General features: G+C 30.4%; 1 protein-coding gene across 8 annotated transcripts in view; it reads right to left on the reverse strand.

The window, feature by feature from the left end:
- The window catches only part of step (cytohesin steppke), a 60,196-nt gene that overhangs the window by 4,328 nt on the left and 35,793 nt on the right, over nucleotides 1–20,075 (reverse strand). For 5 of the 8 annotated variants that reach the window (XM_076419713.1, XM_076419712.1, XM_076419710.1 and 2 more), the window contains 2 exons: nucleotides 5,555–5,722; nucleotides 227–390 (listed from right to left, as the gene is read on the reverse strand). In XM_076419713.1, coding sequence (XP_076275828.1) covers nucleotides 227–390; nucleotides 5,555–5,686 — 296 coding nt within the window. In that variant the 5' untranslated portion in view covers nucleotides 5,687–5,722. Of the gene's footprint in view, nucleotides 1–226; nucleotides 391–5,554; nucleotides 5,723–17,386; nucleotides 18,022–20,075 lie in introns of those variants that run through there. The other 3 variants (XM_076419707.1, XM_076419708.1, XM_076419709.1) reach the window with 2 other exon arrangements.

Raw genomic sequence — 20,075 nt, forward strand, 5'->3', positions numbered from 1 at the left:
AAATTTGAGAATTCCAAAATTGTGAAACTCTAATCTGATTATATTGTGCAAGTGATTCATAATCAAAGCACTCGAAGTTAGTCCAATAACATAAATGAACAGAACTAAACAAATTAGTATATAAACTTTTAATGAATAGTTTATTTGATAATAATCTACAGATATGTTTAATTATGAACGTGTCATATAGACTATAATAATATAATTAAAAAAAATAAATTCATACCTTAAAGCTTGGACTAGAATCAAATCTGTGAAATCGTGGAGATCTACAAATGATTGTAGAACCTTTTCATTAAATTCATTCTTTTCACCTAAGTAGTCGCCTATGGCGGTTTTATTTAATCCTTCACCTTTATGAAGAAATTGTGCTACACTTTCAGGGGTATTCTGAAAAAAAAGTTTAGGTCAATGTACTTTAAAAACAAATTTTTAGATTAAATATAAGATATTACTTCTTCCGTTTATATAAAAATAGAAAAATATTTCAAATTATCTGAAGTTATATTATTTCAGTTTTGTCTGGATTAACACAAGTGTATATAATAATAAATAAATAAGTCGATATTAAAAAATAGCTACATATTTTATTTGATTCGAAAAGCTCTATTTTTTACTATTTCGACATTTTCGAGATACTGGTTCATTGAATTTGCTTAATCTTGTCAAATTTCGTTCTAAGCTTGTGTTTTGTCTAAGTCTACCGGAAAGTTTATCCCACTGGATAAATTATTGGATTTAAATTTAGTTTTTGTGGTGGTCATGTTCATACGAAAATACTCTCTTCCATCAGACCATAATATTTGTTTCCGCTGGCTATAAAACTAATTCTATGCGAATGAAAGTTTTCTTGAATGATCATCAGCATATAATATATATTCATACAACAACAGAAATTGAAATTGGTTATTCACTTTTAATTTCAACAGGGATAAAAGGTATTTTAGATCTTCCCCGTTTTGAGTCTGTAGCTAAAATTCTTTGACGCTGAAAAAAAAACTATTTGCAAAATAATATTAAAAGTTCAATTTGCCTCAGTTCGAATCAAATTTGTCTACAATAATATAAAATCTTACATCGATTTTTAATAAACGTTTTCTAAAAAAATTACTCACATGTTTCCTCGAATTATGTCCATATAAAATATAGTTTTTTTAGTTCTAATGAAAGCTCGACCCTGTGTATTTACAAGGCAGATATAGAAAGATTATTTGAATCAAGAGAAATAAAATAATAAGTCATTCACAAACCAGTTTCATGTTTTAATAGCAATATTGAATACGTGTTAAAATATTCAATCGATTATGATTATGACACTCTATATGTATATTAAACTGATTATATATTCTATGACTTCAGTTTTAAATAACAGTAAAAAACAGGAAATAGTATAGGTGAAATTTACCGCATCTATTGTTACCTAAGAATTTTTAGAAAGAAAGCAAAAAAGTTCGTTCCTCTACAGTAATTCTGCAAATCAAAAATATTGGTAAAAGTTTTACTAAAAATATAACGTTTCAAACCAGACGTATTTTACATAATGAATATATTATTTACGATTGGTTACATATCTTGAAATGATAAAAACAGTTTTGAGTGGTTATATCTGCTTCCTGTATATCCCCACTGTAAATATTCCCGTGGCGATTAGAACTCTCAGAATTAACATACATTAATTATTTATATCAAAATATAAGCTGTTTTTCACCAAACAACACTTAACAATTTCGGAAATACAAAATATAATCCAAAACTAAATATTTAAATTACTTGAGCTTTAGAACAAAAAACTGACGTATGTTCGAATATTGATATTGACACCGGATGTGACCCTGTTCGGGTAGGTCAGTTCTAAGCCTATATATATTCAACTGCTTTAAATTCCTAATGGCTGGATTTCTTTTTTATTTCCAACCTAGTAAACACGTTCAAACCGAAATATATGGATCTAGTTCTTTTAACATAAATATTTCTCTGAGCATCTGTAAATTTTGACCTGTCGCCTCACAATGTTTATTTTCAAGGGCCGAAATGGATCCCTGCAGAAGACCCTCTGTGTCTTTAAAACTGTTCTGTTCTATGTAAAGTAGAGAGGGACTGTCGAACATTTTAAAGTGTTTTTTCTCAATCTTCATATAATGCTCCTTGTAGTTCTTATGGTTTCGTTTTCTTTGTCTCATAAATGTTCTCGTAATCGTCAAATTCTGAAAATTAGCATTCATTCACAAAATATTGAAATAAATAATTTCCATTAACACAATTACTTGTAATAAATAAATTACGGGAAACCCAACAGAATAACAATTTATTACGTCAGAGAATTTTTGCGTCATTTAAGAATATATAATGAAGTGGCTATTCTTAACATCATTTTTATTAATACTTTAATAAAATGATAAAATGATGCAGTTGTATTGCATTGCTATTAAAATGCATAATATACTTCAATATTATATAATTGCTTCAAATATTCGTATTATTAACATTAGATGAAAAAATAATTCACGTTTTTAACGGTATTTTAATTTACTTAATCGCAAAAACAACCAAATACATCGAGAAACAGGGCCATTAGACTCCTAATTCACAAACACAATCATCGAAATGTTACTAAAATGAACTTCTAGCATTAATAATAAATTAATTCAGTCCATTCTGCTACTGTAGTCATGATGCACAATGTACAACTGTATGGCGATTTATAATTAAGAATAGAAGAAGTTATCTTGTTGAGAAATTATAAAACGCCCTTGGTCCATCTTATATTGTGTTGTTTTGTAGTAGCGTAGTCCCGATTTCAATCGGTAAATTGCAGGCTGTAAGCTTGAATAAGAAGACAAAACCATTAAAAAAAAGAAGGTTCAAGAAATCACATTTTTAGTTAGTCTTTATAGTTTCAAAGTTTTAAATGATCATCTGGATACGACATAATGGTAAGAGAAGCATTTATTTAGATTTCCTTTCTTTTCTCGCAGTTTTCGAATCTAGTCAACGTCGTTATATGAGAATACTATGCCTACTATGAACTATGAATACTATAAACGTATGCCGGACTATATTAGTAAATATAGAAAGCTGTTTCTGCGCAAAAACAATTTGCATTATTTTGAATTGAATAGATTTCTTATTCTTATTTAAAAAACATTTAAATTTAGAGAAATACAATTTTACAGATTTTTTAAACCCTGGGGAGTTTTTATTCTTCTCTTATCTATTATAGTTCTGTTGTTGCCGACAAAATTCAACGAATCTTATGATAGTAAAATGTTTTTCTTGTTGAACAACGTTACTATATGCTAATCTCGCCAACATCATCAGTAGCTTGTAGATATAATTAAAACAAACAGTTCGATAACATTAAAATAAGACAAATGTAAGATCCGACGCATCAGAATAAACAAATTGTGAGCTGTTTATTATGGATCATTCGCATTCAATGACCTCACTACAGTTTAGAGCCTTTCCTTCGGTTTTGAGCCGTCAAGTTGTGTCGTATCTCGCATTCGCATTATATAGGACAGTTTGTGTATAAAATGTTCTAGCTAGGCTTCCCGTTTTAACGAGTAATTTTAGATTAAAACCCTACTGCATATGGTCACTAGATAAACAAATTAACAACAAATGAGTTTGTGACAATAAAACGGAACTTCGTCGATTCGAAAATATTTTTTTAGAGTCCCTTCAAGAGTAGATGATTCATTATGTTGTTCTGGTAGTCAAACTTTTATGCAGTAACACTAAAATATTATTTATGTAGGTGTGAGTCATAGATAATTTTTATGAATTTTTCAGATTAATTTAAATGGTTTCGTCATTAGTTTGCGGTTAATAGTTCTATTTAAAATTCGTTTAATAGACTAGAGGTGAAAGTAACTTAAAATGCAGTTGGGAAAATAACATAAGGAAAATGTAGTGAAAAACGAGAGTTGACTTCTAGAAAGAAATTTAAAAAAATATAGAATCTGACGCCGTCTAAAAACTTTAATGTGTTTTTAGCTGCACATTATTTAGCCCTGTTATTCGGGGCTGCAGTTTGAGATGAGATGAGTTGGAAAGGATGAGTCAGGTCTTTTTTTTAAGTTTCTGGAGAAGATAATTCGGGAATGGTATGACGACCGTTTTAATTACAAATCAGTATACTATTATACGTTTTGCAGTATGACCAGGGTAGTCGAATTCGGGTCGAATTAACTTGTTCTTGGTGTTGGCTGATGCTTTCCGAGACATCGTGGGATATTCAGAATCTAACGCTTTAGTCAGTTTGAGAAATTTAGACCATACTTGCGAACCATAGATAAAACGGAATATACCATAGCCTGATATACAAGGAGTTTAATTGAGATTGACAATTTATTTAATATACACAGTAAATAGTGTTCACAATACGCTGTAACCCTTCCCAGTGGCTTGCTGGATTTGATCTGATCATTTTAGATGGCGGTCATAATGTACTTCGAGGTATATGGTTTTGTAGCCATGAAATGAGAACTTTTTCAATAAGGAAACTGGTTTGAGTGGTGGAAAATTATCAGTTGGGTTTTTGTGGATAAATTCGCAGTTTCCAAAATTTGAGATATATGACTGTTATATTTAGCTGCTCTTGGGGTTTAAGGAATATGTTTGGAAGATCGAGAGAGCAAAAAGAAGGCAGCGTCATCCGCATAGAATACTAGCAGTGCAGATTATGGACTTCAGCTATCCAGAAACAATGTGCATTGCAGACATTTAAAAAAATGTTGCTCCATCAATTTTCGGAACAATTTCATCCTATATTACAAATGACTTTTACAAATAGCATTTGATATTTAGACACTGTTAACATTTATACGCTCGATGTACTCTAGAAGCTATGCTTGAGGCAAATTCTGCAAAATTTTTTAGTTGGTTTTAGTTTTAATGATATGACAGATGGTTTTAAAATCATTATTTGATTTAGACGCGACAATAGGAAGTTATTTGGGGAATTGAAATTTTTAAAAGAAAATTCCTAAGACTAGTTTTAGGACAAGAACTGTGAACTTCGGACAAGATTATCGCAGTTGAAGCTGTAAGGTCACAATAAGTCGATTGGGAGTACTCAAAATACATTAACTATAAAATATTAGAATTAGGAAGCAGTTATTCTTTGAAAACATTCCTAGTCTGTGAATTCTTGCCACTGGCATAGCAGTTCAGGGTGTAAGATCATAAATGGTGAACTGAAGTTGCTGTACACCAACACAATCTACTGGAATTTGGACAGAAACTCGCAGTTCACGGTTTACGGCTATCAAGGCGGAGCAGTCGTAGATTGTTAGAATTAGGGTAAAAACAGTACAATTCAGAGTCCATCAAAAAGTGATGGAAGATAAAGGTACAAATGAACAAATAATTTATCCACAATTGTAAGCTGTACGAATAGGACAATGGCCATCTCTCTGGTGGTTTCTTCGAAGGTCGAAGTTTTCGTTTTTAAATCCTACATTTTACAACTTTTAATCAACATTTAAATAATTTTTTTTTAATTAAATGACAAATCTTATTTAAAATTCATAGTAACTATGGCGAAGCCTACCTGTAAGAGACCTTTTTCTATTAAAAATTCAATTCCTTTTTTAGGGTCCATGTTGAATTTTTTGCGCCCGATGGACATCATCTTACTCTTGTTGCTGTTTTTGCCATCTTCGCCCGAATCCAAGGATTCCATTTCGGACACCACTTCGCACAAGTCATCTTTGAGTTGCTGTAAAGAAAGCAAAGTTAAAAATGATCTAACATATATGATCTAAAAATATGAAAAAAATATATTTCTGATAATTTATCGTTTACACTGCAATAATGTACATCATCTTTAATTAGTTTGGGATTTACAATAAGAGTTAGTCAGTTGTAATGGTTACAGAATCAAAAGAATTCGACTCGGACAAGCATTAACATTTAATATTTTTAAATCGTTTAATACATCATTATGTACTAAATTATGAATGGATTATTTATTGGATTTTTGTTCAAAATATGATATGATATTGTTGATAACACGAATGTATATTCAAAGTATTGTATTACTATTGTATACCAGAAGCTATTACTCTTTCCCATCTTTTAGGTAGTTTACAAAAGAATTAAAAAATATTAGAAACAGAATATAGTTTTCAAAAGATCGGTACATGAGGTCCAACATTAACTCAAGTGTAAAAGTGTTGGTATATATAACACATTATTTTGATCATAGAGCGAGTGCAATATTGGCGATTATCTCTCCATTTTTTTCTTCACCGGTAACAATATAATTTCAAAACATTTTCGGGGGATTTTATATTTTTATTTTAATATCCATATAATTGAATATTGTGTAGGCAACATTGAGCTGGATTTGTTTTGATGTCGAAGAAAACAGTATTGTTAGCGGTGGTACACATTTCGGATGAATCTACTATTACATTGAACCATGTATCAGTGAAATATAAAACTATATATTTTAAATCAATCGTGTGCTTTATTATACATAAATGCGGTATGGTCATGGCACAGATCAGAAACCATTATCTTACGTATTTAATAGAACGTAAATCTTGTAGTAATCAAACAGACTTTCTGTAAATAATCGCACATGCTTTGAAACGTAAATGTATAAACAAATCTATACCGAAAAAAAAAAGTTGAGCAACAGTGTTTTGAAAATGTTAACAAAATCGACGCTATTGCTCAAGATTTTAATCAAATAAGAAAACGCAAATTGAACGTCAAATAAAGAAATCCTTGATATCTATTTACGTCAATTATATATATATATATATATATATATATATATATATATATATATATATATATATATATATATATATATTTGAATGGTTGTTTTGATACTATATATAAATGTTAATCGTCCCTTATAATAATATAAATATATTATATATGCATGCATTTTGATCATCGATATACATTAGTGTAAAAGTATAAATGTAAATAACTGTTAACAACTTAACCTAACTGTTAAAATTCGATGGTCTTGACATTTCTCATTTACCTCATGCAGTATTATCGAGTAGTTCAGTTTATATAGACGCTAATAATGGAACGCTTAAAATTGCATTATCAACATATATTACTTTTCTTGGAAAGGTCCAAAGGAAGAGTAAACCTAGGGGAAGAGGCTAACAACATTTTTAGAAACTTACGGTGATGCTGCGTTATGTTCCAGTGATTTTAATACCAATGGCAAAGAACAGCGTAAAGGATCAAACAATTTCGAGGACAAGTAAACTGCAAGAATCACTGGATCAAAACTCAATCCATACGCAGGCAGGCAAGATGTAAGGGAACGGAAAATGACCATCATATGTATTGATTGTGCCGTAGAATTTGGTTAAGAGAATGAGTGCTGCTAATCATAAATAAAAGTACTATAGTTATTATATTGAATAAGTTCTGTTGTTAAACATAAATAGGCACAATTAATTAAATGGTTCCGATTCTTGGTTTGAGTAATGTACGAATTGTTTTGCTATTGCTCTTTGAATGTGATATAAGACAAAATCAAAAGTTAGTTTTTAACGACTCAAATTTCAAATATACCTAATAAAAAAATAATGCGACATACTAATATGAAAGGGGATAAAATAATTTTTGAAAAATAAATAATCCGTTTGCGTTTTATTTCACAAGTTTTACTATTTTTTTAATCATAGAAGTCTATTTCTAGAGTGCCGCTGAAAATTATCATTAAAAAACAGGCGTAAAATTTCTGAAAAAAGATTTTCTTTCTGATTTTCTAAATAATAAAAGTTAAAAGAAATCAAAGGTAAAGGGAGATAAAATTAGAGTGGGAAAACGGGCTAAATTGAAACGGACAGTAGGATGTGGTATATAATTAAAAATTCAATATTCAATCAACAAATTCCTTGGGAAATTCTTGACGAATGTGCATCGGAGAAAACCAAGTCTGTCTTAATAACATAAAAACAAAACGTGATTTGACTCTTTATAACCGATTATATCCTTCCAGTCCGTTTGCTAGACATGCCTCAATAGTAATTAGTTAAAACAATCGAAAAATAACCGCTCTGCCTCATGGATGAACTATAAACATTTAAACATTCACTTATTAGTGAGAAGCATATTTGAATAATGATAACGATTTAATTTTTATTTAATATAAATATATTTGTGCAAACGCTTATTTAATAATGTATAAAAGTAGAATGATACAGTGTCAGAACTATCATTGTTGCTACGCCAGTGAGTGGGAGATATGGCATAAAAACCGTTTTTGTTTTGCTATTTTTTGTCGTCATGTAGCCGTTTTTTAATATCAACCAGATGAAAGTGAAACAGACAGTTGTACCGATGGGAACACTTGGATGAGGTATGACTCACTCTACGATCAGGCTTTAATTTCAGGAATAAAATCATACATTTCCGTTGATGAAAGCTAGAATTCTATCAAACCCAGTAATATCAATACTAACTTCCAGAAAACATTCATATCTCTGGCTGTATTTATTATATGTAAATATAATTATCTGGTTTTTAATGTTTATTTATTTTTTAAATTATTTTCCTTTTGTAAATTTATGTGAAATTATTTATCACTTACAATATAGTAGAATAGCTCTTCTGCTTTTTTCCTCAAGATTATTAGTACGTTGATATATATATTTTTTATTTTGTAACATATGTATGAATGTAAAAACGTACGTTCAGCTATATTCTTAGATTTAGCACAAGGCTTCGGTAAGGTATGGCATGACGGCCTTGTTCATAAGCTACTGAAAATATAGGGAATTGAAGTAAAATAGTGAACTATTAAAATCTTACATAACAGCTAGAATATTTAGAGTCAAAAAAGAGGAAGCCTACTCTACAATAAAAGAAACTAAAGCAGGTGTACCACAAGGAAGTGTAATGGAACCATTTCTTTACCTACTCTACACATGTGATATACCACAAATGGAAAATATCACGATGGCTACATTTGCTGACGATACCGCCATTCTTTCTGTCGAAAACAATAACGAAGAGGTTAACAACGAAAATTGCAACAAGCAAGTGATAATATAAATAATTAGACTTAAACCTGGAAAATACAATTTTATGAAAGTAAATATGTGCACACAAGCACCAATAACAAAAAATAATACAAATTTATTAATAGAATAATAATTCCACACAGTAACAACACTAAGTATCTCTGATTGAATTCGTTGGAAGAAACATGTAAAAAAGAAAAGAAAAAAAATGGAATTTAAATCTAGGAAAATGTATTGGTTAAATGGAAGAAAATCACAATTATCAGTACATAAAAAATTGATTTTATACAAGCAACTATTGAAATCTATATAGACATACGGATTAATATAAATACAACACACGTTTTCCAGAACAAAAGCCTAAGAAGTATGTAGATGCACCCAGATACTACAAGACTAAGTACTTACACCGAGATCTTCAGATACCAACTGTCACTCAGGTAATCAAGAGAAACTTATTCTCATATTAATATGGAAGTAATACAACTCTTACCAACCGTAATGGATAATACCAGAACAGGACACAGACTTAACCTATTTGATCTTGTGTAGTGTAGTAAGGCACTTTTCATAGAAAAATAGTAGTGTTAACACCTAAACATCATTAGAGATTAAGATACGGCCGATAAGTTTTCCTAGAGTAATAAATTTTAAAAAATATTACATATTTAATTTTTATAGATTTATCAGCTAGGGTTTATCTGGACTGACCCTAATAGGGGCGTTGATCACCGAAACAAATTTCGATATTTCGATATATCAGTATATTTTTTGCTACAAGTATAAAAAATATCGATATTTTTTTCAGAAAATATCGAAATATCGATACTTTTTCGGCATCCCTAGGCCTTACCGCTTAACGTAGACTCCGAACCACGGTCTTCTACCTTAGGCCTATCATCTGGCCAAGGATCAACTTAGATATCATACCAGAACACATCATGTTTTACCCAGACTGGTTATTGTTGTTACTGTGATGATTTTCCTTGTCAGATTTTGCATTCTTACCTTATGAACAATAAGAATTATAAACGGTTACAAACATACATTTACAACCATGTCCACGCGTTCAACTAACGAGACTATCGCAAACAAGCCGGCATTTTCATCATTCATTTATACAAAATCTATACGAGTAGATAATTACACCTAATATATTAATGTACTGGAAGAAATTAAATACAGTATTCTTTGTAACTTTAAATAGAGTGTTTTACACCATAAATCGACGTAAATTATTTCTCGGTTACGGGGTTTCCACACCTTCTTTTCTTATTCCACGATTCTTGAATTAAACTGAGTAATTTATGTCCACTCAGTAAATGTGTGGTAAAATACACTATTTCCTACAGTTTATACACGGATGTTATAACGAGTTAAGCAATAACTTAATGAAAAATTAAAAACAGTTTCAACATGTAATTAGGAGAAAAGTTGATAAACACATTTCACCCGTTACCGTACGAAAATGTGCGAAAAACGGATGGCTTACCAGTAACAAAATATATGAGTCAGCATATTGTTTTGACTAACAATGCAGTTGGACGGAGTCGGTATAACGTTAACGGCTGTAATTTTTACGGGCAAAGTTCGATAAAATGTTAACATCTAGAGATATCGCTGCTCAACAAGTAATCAATTCTGTTTCAATAATAACTTTAATTAACTGACGCATTGTTTAAATAAACAGCTATCGGAACAATGCATATTTAATCGCTATAAAATTGTTTCATTTTCATGTGGGACATTCACTAGTTTACAGGGTGGTATTAGGTTATTGGTTTTTGGACACTGTTAACAATTTAAAAAATCCTACTGTTAGTCGTAGTAATAGCCGGTTCAAATACCACACAAGTATGCCAGTATAATTATGAATGTAGTTCAGATTTTAGATAAGCATAACATAAGTGTGGGATCCAATCGGGACCATCCCAGTCATGACGGTAACTAGACTGAAGAATAGTGTCTAAGGTTGTTAGTCGTCAGTCGGTGGCTTAATGCAGAGGTTCGGTACCTTTACTAAATTGTAGGTAATAGAATGTGTAGGTATCTATTTAATAAATGCTCCGAAACAAAGTATTAAAGTGTTATGGGTTGATAAATTATCTAAATAATTAGATTTTTCTCCGACTAACTTAGTGTTTAAAAAAATACACTAAGCATTTTAGACATTGCCCATTTTAAAAAATTCCAATGAAAAATTTGTCTTTATCAGTGGTCTTTTTTTTATGCAGGAGACAATTATCATATTCATTGTAATTTTGGATACTTATTATTTTTATTATTTCAAAGCCAATAGAAATAACGAAAAAATCTATTACGAATCCTATATTTGTTTTATTTAGTATGTATTAACAGCTACTAGAAATATACTCGGTATTGTCAAAGGATATCAACCGATGTAATTCATATTTAAATCAAATAATTAAGGCATATGCGAAATGTATGTGCAAGAAGTAAAATTACGTTCAGATTTATAACAATTTTATTCTAATGTTACGCTTTACTTGGCTTCCCAATAAAAATATCATTTATAGAGGTATATAAAGTAATGGTTCATGAGAATTTATTATTAAGTGATTTAACTCTTTAAAATTTTCATTTATAATACGTGCGAATGGTCTTTGATTATTGTTCTATCAACATTTATAACATTTTTGAAAGAATTCCTCACAGATGAAATTTGTTGTTTTGATAGAATGCGGTGGTTCTGAATTCCGTTCGAACATAAATTAGCTTAGGTGGAAGTACTGAATTGGCCACGGCTATCGAAAATATCCCGTTGCGTGGCTACAAGAACTTACATAGGTACATATATAGACTCCAATGCCGTTTAAGATGGCCAGATCGAATCCACTACGCCATTGCGAATGGTTATGATGTATCGAGTGAGGATTGATTTAAATTTGAAGCTTTGATGAGAAAAATCGCTACAACGTATTTTATTCAAAGTATTGTCCATCAATTCAGGTAATTTGGGGACTAAAATTTTCGGTATCTTCAAAAATTAAGTAACTCATATATAGGAACAAGTATTAATCAGAAGAAGCAAGGTCTGGAGAATACGGCAAGTGTGGCAGCACTTCCCATTTTAGTGCTCAGTTCAAGCATATCAATTATAGTCAATAACTATTCTCATTGATGATTTGATCGAGTAATGCCTTCAAATCCTCGTCTTTTCCTAATGTTTTTGGTCATCGTCCTTGGCAACTACTTTTAAAACATTGTAACCAGTTGCCATAAGCTTTACACATCATTCAATGACTTTCAGCCACCTTTTTCTTCAAATTAAAATAATAAAGTAAATCTTCCTGCAAAGCTTTAATATATATCACCGAGTTATCGTATCCAGAAATTATCAAACGCTCTTGACCCATTATTTGGGTTTGCCACCACGATATCCACTTCAATACGTAGCTCGCACAATGAATAATCGAGCAAGACTTTCAAAAATAACGAGACAGATTCTGCAAAAAGACTGAAAAAATTGTCATTGCAGTCACAGTTTCTTGATCTCTTGTTGAAGTAGAATCCTATTGCCACTGAAAAAAAACATTTTTATAAATACTTTGAGGAGCGTAACAGTCTTCCCAGTTTCAATACTAACATATTATATATTTTGCGGTTTTTATGTCTAGCGAAAATAATTATAATCGTTATCCTTGTCCAAATGAGTAGTGAATAATTTATATAATCTTGTTGAAGGTTGATGAACGACATTATTATTGCGGTTATTTATCCCTTAGTCATAGAATATAACATAATATCTGTTTATGTCAAGCGTCATTGAGAATGAGTCTTTGTGGAGAAATAAAAATGAAGTTCGATAGTATTTGAAAATATTAGTACTGGACGATAGAAAAGAAACGAGAAAAGAAAGAAAAAATTATAAAATAACAAATAAGTATATAAAGGTAATATAAAATTAGCTACATTCTAATCTGAAGTTAACAAAGAATTTTCCACCATGTCGAAAGTCCCCTTCCTATACACATCTGTCTTTGAAACAGCTGCTACCAGGACTCCGTTTAAAATTCACCCCTTTGACAGGTATCAATAATTTCGTCAATTACTGGGGAAGAAATGAAAATTAAAGATAGTCAGGGTGTCACCCCGTTTATACGTGGTGGCTGATATTTTGCTCTATAGCATCTGAATTATTTTTACGTTCAAATACTACTCTTATATATGCTTTGTTTCATATATTTACGAATCTGATTTTGTTACTATACTCACCCTTTGTTGTATTGTTTCGCAAATATGTTTAAGGCTATACATTTTCTATACAAAATATAACATTATCTACATTTAATACAAAATTATCTTTATTTGACGTATCGGAGTAAGTAATATTATGGTACGAGATGTTTATATTTTCGAAATAATTATTATTGTTCCTTAAGTTAAATTTGCGTATGGAAATAAAATGTTCGTCGAGTACGATAACACTGAAATGAACCGTTAAATTTTTTAAATCACTCGTTATCAGAGAACAAGCAGGGAATGTTAACCGAGAATATTAAGCATGCACGTGAGATAGAAACACTAACCGAAAACAACTTTCAATAAACGTTACATATGTTAATCAGTAATAAAAATGTCAAAGGACATATTAATAACAATTTCTTCATAGAATAGCCGACAATAACGTGTGTGAATTAACAACTTATTAGTATTATATTACTATTTAGATGTTAGGCACCGAGTTAATTAATTTTAGGTTACCTTGCTTGAAATTCAAAATATATAAAATTTTTAAAACAGTTTTGATAAAAAAATATATATTCTCTTGATAGGTTTACTAAGATCCTACTCAGATAGTTGATTGAACAGTTAGGAATGAGATAGCTTTAATTGAGAAATGAGTGAACCTGAAATACGATTCACTGTTGTTAAAATGTTGCAAAGATAAAATTATTAACTAGCATAAATAGGGCATAATGTGGAATATTGTTATATATAAAGTATTAGACCAACAGGATAAAGAGTTGCAATACCAGCATATGTCAAGAAATATACTGTTTTCCAGTATGTAGTTAGTACAGTTGCTCAAATTGTATATAGATCTTCAATTGATATATTGTCTATCTTGTTGTAAATCTAATTTAGTAAAAACATATCTAATCTGTAAATAATATTTAATCTTATAACCACTTTTACTCATACCAAATTAAACAGATAAATATATCCGTAAATGAAAAAATCGAGTACTGGCTACGTAAAGTAAAAACCTGGCGTTAACATTCATCGATAATAACCGACCAAATGAAATAACCACCATAAACATTTGCTTAAGAAAATCTACAAAATGTGTTTGTAAACTTAAAAAGTCTTACACATTCTCTACTGACTGGACATTTTATCTGAATTGGCATCGATAATCATCCATAGCTATGGATGAAATATGTCAAGGAACAGAAAATGCATAACCATTACACTGTATCGAGATTCTAATCTTAAATTATAATAATAATGTGTCAATCTTAAATTTCTTGCGTATGGAATACAGTTCATTATATATTCAAAAAAAGAATAATTTGTAAGTTCACTGTCTTCTTAATTCGCACGGATTAGAACATTCAGCAGTCAAAATAAATCAGTTAGAATTCCATTTGCATCCCCATGGCGTCTATCAATCATATCTAGCAAACCGGGGACTACTTTCTCGTTTTACACTTGAAATGGCTTGGCGGTAAAAATAATTTCCAACAATTTAAAGGTATGGTACAGCTGATGTCTATTTTGGGGAGATATATGTTATAATTAGTATTTTAACATGACGTAATAAGTTAAGCTCTTCAATGTTCTGATTGTCTGCGCGTTGTCCAGATTGTTGTTGTTGTTGTCCAGATCCAGATTGTTGTTGAAATCATCTTGTGTGTGTCTATTATTACAGATATATATTGATATGTATTTAATGAATTAAGTGAATGAATTAAACTAAATAAATATAAGAAATAATCAAAATGATTAAAATATATTTATATATATTGGCCAAATATGAACAAATATTAAACATTGGTATTGCGAAAACTGAAATTAAAATTGTTTTCTTATACCGGTTATAAAATGTGATTGTATAAAAACAATTACAGATTAGGTGATATACAATTCAAAACATAGAAATATAGTATACATTTCATGTAACATACCATCGTCGGTGTATGTTTGATAAATTCTTTTAAAATTTTTAATTCTTAATTTACTTTGAGTATCTTATGAAAATAAATGAATCCTTATTTATGCAGTATTACTGATAGCTCAACGGTTTACAATGCTTTTTAATTGATATTCTTCCATATACCGTAACATACATGCGCTTTCGAGAATTCGTGCATTAACAGCTGTTCCAAGCAGATGTGCCCTTTTGAGTTCAGCAGATCGAGGAAAAAATATGCAGCTAATGAGAAATTAAATAAAAATCTAACGATCCGTGCAAGGAATGCCCCTACATGGGGGATGGTAGAGACGTCTTCTTTCGTATTTTTTGTCTGGCTGACACTTTCTGATGAATATCAATGTAAATATGGAGTCGGTTGTAATGAAAACCAAATCACATTTGTCGATGTGCGTCGAATTAAAATTTCGGAAAGTGAAAATTTTGAGGTGTCATGGATAAAATAAAAAAAGATGACAGTCGTTTTCGTGACGAAAATGGATTAGAATTAATAGTTATTTCTTCATATCTCGTTCTATGTATGTGAACATTATTTAAATGAAATTAAATCGTGTTTAATTCACTTTATCTATCTATCTATCTATCTATCTATCTATCTATATATATATATATATATATATATATATATATATATATATATATATATATATATATATATATATATATATTCAAATTAGTGGGAATTTTTTCCTCTTGTGGTTTTTATGTTTTCAATATTAATTTTATTAATTCCCTAATTTTGTTATCTTAATATAATGGTAAAATGAACTCTTGAACCATAATATTATACTTAATTTTGTTTATAATTACTAGTTTGTCATTAATATTCATATAATGGCGTGTTGTTAATATAAAACGTATATTCCCAGTTATAATTTTATACGCTATAATTACAAGAGACTTTGATCCCATGGCGTTTTTTAGCATATACTTTAAATATAATATTACGGATTTAAAAATATTTTCTTAAAAGTGTAAATCAATGTTATATAGATTACTTTTTTCAATTAATTGCTGTCCATTTAAATATTTTTATGATAATTTTCTCCCATTATATAAAGAGATATGTTTTGGTATTCTTTTTTGGAGCTTTGAATATCTTATAATTTCTGGACATTCAATTGATTTGGATTTTAATTTTATTATACGAATCTGTTTGTAGTTAAACATGATAAACAAATTTTAATACATATTTTATAATAATTTTTATTTCTGAGATTCATATTAAAAATTAATGAAATTTAATCCAAAATATTCCTGAATTTTTTGTTGAGTCGTACCACTTTTACATTGTTTTATATATAACATATATAATTACACTTGTTAGTTATTTCAAGATCGTACTTTTTATATTATGAATCAATGAATCAAGCAATAAAAGTATATGAGAAACTTTGTTTCCTTCTATAAATTCGTCAGTTTAATTTTGCTATATTATCTTAATTAAGATACAAAATAGTCCGGTAACTGTGTGAATAATACTGCTTTACTACCAGTACAATGTTCGGTTTCTATGATATCGTATATTACACAGTGAACTAGGTACTAAACTATGCCTGCTCTAAAAATTTTCTGTTTTATATTTCGTATATTTCCGGAACAAATGCCTTATATATTATAATTCTTGTGTAAAAAGTATTCAATTAGTACTCGTTGTATTTTTTGATATCAATTATCATAATTTAATAGGTAATACTAATTGCGACAAATCAAATGACCAATACAATCTTCCTATTAAAGCAGTACGAACTACTACTGTGTAGCAGATCTAGGATATTAATATGGTGGGATTGACTCCAATGACTGTAAATCTTGAGATTAGCCACTTTGATCTTGAATTGCTAAATTATTAATTAATTTGTTGTATAAGTTAGTTTCATGTTTTTAGGTTAATAATTCAACCTAAAGCAAATAGTTTACATGTTTGTTGCGTTATACTTATCGGTAAAGCGGCATGTATTCTTTATTAAATTATTCAGTTTAAAATATTATAAAAGTGCTAATCAATGTTTATGGTAATATTAGAATTGTTAAAATATATATTACTACTTCTATGTACGGATTATTCCCTATTTATTTCATTTTCAGAAATTACTAACATTATTTATAATATCATTTCGGGTTAAACAATTCTGGGAATTATAATCATACGATTAAGCGCAAACAATAAAGGAAACTAAAAATTAGAACAAGCTCCTACCGCTCTTTTTATCCCATTGGATAACTGGGATAGATCCCAAACACTCCGGGACACTTTATCTTGTTTCGGTTTCGCCTTCTTCGGTCGCTTCAACGACGAGAACCAATTTGAAACATTGTGCATAGAGCTAACCGCTATTGAACCTTTACGCTCCCTTCCCGGACTATTGCACTGATATGTCATTGTCACTGTAACACGCGCGTAATATCCACAAAACAGCAAAAAGTAATTATCACAGCCGAATCGACAATACAAACACACGCAGTCGAAATCACCACCGCAAGATCGAACCGACGGAATACACAATCACTTTGTAGTGATCGGAATTCGTTAATTTCCTATCGGGCACGTTGACGAACTTGGGATCCTCCGAGAGCATCGTGACTACAAATGCGATGGTACGGGATTGCGTACGATGTACCTACATGAAACTAAAGAGAGAAACAAACAGAGAGAGACGGTTAGTGAAAAAGTAAGTGTGAGAGTGAAAGAATGGATGAATGGTTGGGCGCCCGAGCGATATAACGTTGGGAATGAGAGGTTTAGCCGAGTACCACAAAGTTTTTTGTCGTCGCCACACGACAACGGAGGGGGAAACAACGTGCGGACTATACTGGTGGCTACCAGAGACTGTCGCGGGTATGCCCATTGCTCATTAATGGGAATTAAACCATGGTATGCGGGCTGCCGACCTTGACAAGGACGGTCAAATATTTCTAGTTACAAATTTCATATTGCCTCAGGAGGGTTATCTTCGTCATCACAACTTTCGACTTCTTATTTCATATTATCTTTTACGTTCTGATTTTTAGAAAAAAAAAATGTTTTGTTTTGTTCTAAGAAAATGGTAATTTTAACTTATATATTAATCATACAACTGTGTCCAAGATAGTATGTTCAAGCAGACTTTTATTTTTACATCTTAATTTTTTGATCTCAAAGTGTTAATTTTTGTGTTAGGTGCTTGTATATACTTTGATCAGCGATATTTATTGGTGAAAATGTGAAGTATAAATGTGTGATTTTGATGTCAATGGTAAAGACTGTGGCTGTTTGGAGAACAAAAAAATTGAACGCAAATAATTGCAAGATTTATTGGACGAAATCCTAGCTCAAATTCTCAAAGAACTTCCAGACAGTTTAGCAGTTGGTGAATTATCTGCTTACTGCTATCATACCTTTACATGCGACGAGAAAGATCTAAAAGGAGGGAAAATAGCTACCATACGAATTGACTAAAAAAATGGCATTTCGAATCGGTTTAACATCGCGCTATTGTGAAAATTGTATTTACTAAGACTATCCTAAGCGAAAAAAGTTATGGATTAGTTCAGGAAAACCCTTCACATCGACATCGAAGCTGAACAGTGGCCATAAAATATTTCCAAGCATATGTGCATATGCTAATACTGAATTAAACTGAAAATGTCTACCGACATCTATTGAACAAATAGCGAGCAATAGTGAGTAACAGACGCAAGGCCATCCTCTTGAATGATAACGCTCGGTTACGTGTTGAAAAGGATACACTGTTGCAGCTCGAATAGGAAGCCGCACCCAGGGTACTCACAAATTGTACCTTCTAATTACTACTTGTTCAGAAACCGATGCAGCATGGCTCGGCTAACACGCGGAAAAAAAAGACCGATGTTTGGATCACTGCCAAACCAACATCGTTCTTTCGGTGCGGTATCACCAAACCAAAAAGATGGCAAAAGGTTGCAGAAAATTATGGAGAATATGCTGATTAGTGTATACTCTGCCAATTATTCTCAATAAGAATTTCATTAAAGCGAAAAAAATTATCAGAATATATGCAAGCACATAATAATAAAACAGGCAAAAATTACATTTATCATAAAGTCTAATTTAAACTAACGCTTAATATTTATGTTAAAATAAAACTAATCTGGGGTGTCAGAAGCGAAAAGTTTGTGTTTTAAATTAAGTCTAATACTATTACTTACTTAAATTATTATGCAGCTGTTAATTATCATTTCTAGTTTTTTTTCTAATTTTTATAGTTTCAAGTGTTTTTGGTTATAATTCAATATTTATTGCAATTTGTATTTATAGATACTTGAATAAGGTAAACAAATAACTGAATTTATGACTTGGTACCACACTGTATATTGATTTTGATTGATATTGCTTTTTTTTGGGTTCCCTTGATCTTTATTTAATTTAAGATGATGAAACATTATGATCTCATAAATTACCTAAAATTATTGCTTGGTACTATTACTTTTGCATCATCGCTATTATTTTGCATCGTTTCGCTTCAGTGCTTAAGAAAAATAGACGAGTAACATCACTCTAATAATTCATCAAATAATTACAAATATAGTTATTTTTAGACAATAATACAGATACAATTTCATATTGAGTGTAATGTTAATATTGGTAAGGTTCAATAGAAAGAAATCATTCATAAAAAATCTATTGAATGAAAATGTTAATATTAATAGTCACGGACGCGATCACTACCCGCCTACGCTTTCAACGGATAAAAACACACGGTGACTTTCAGTTGAATTTTTAAAAATAAACACCAATAAAAGGATAATGTTATATCGTCATAAAATAAAATCGCCGAGAAACAACTTAAACAAGTCTGATGCGATCATAAAATGAATATTTAAGGAAAATTATATATGAGTAAACTCATCAGGTAATTCATATAATTAGT

The sequence above is a fragment of the Rhynchophorus ferrugineus genome, unplaced genomic scaffold (assembly GCF_030347505.1).
Source record: "Rhynchophorus ferrugineus isolate W39M unplaced genomic scaffold, kcgeb_rfMv2 rfM1, whole genome shotgun sequence".
Lineage (NCBI taxonomy): Eukaryota > Metazoa > Arthropoda > Insecta > Coleoptera > Curculionidae > Rhynchophorus > Rhynchophorus ferrugineus.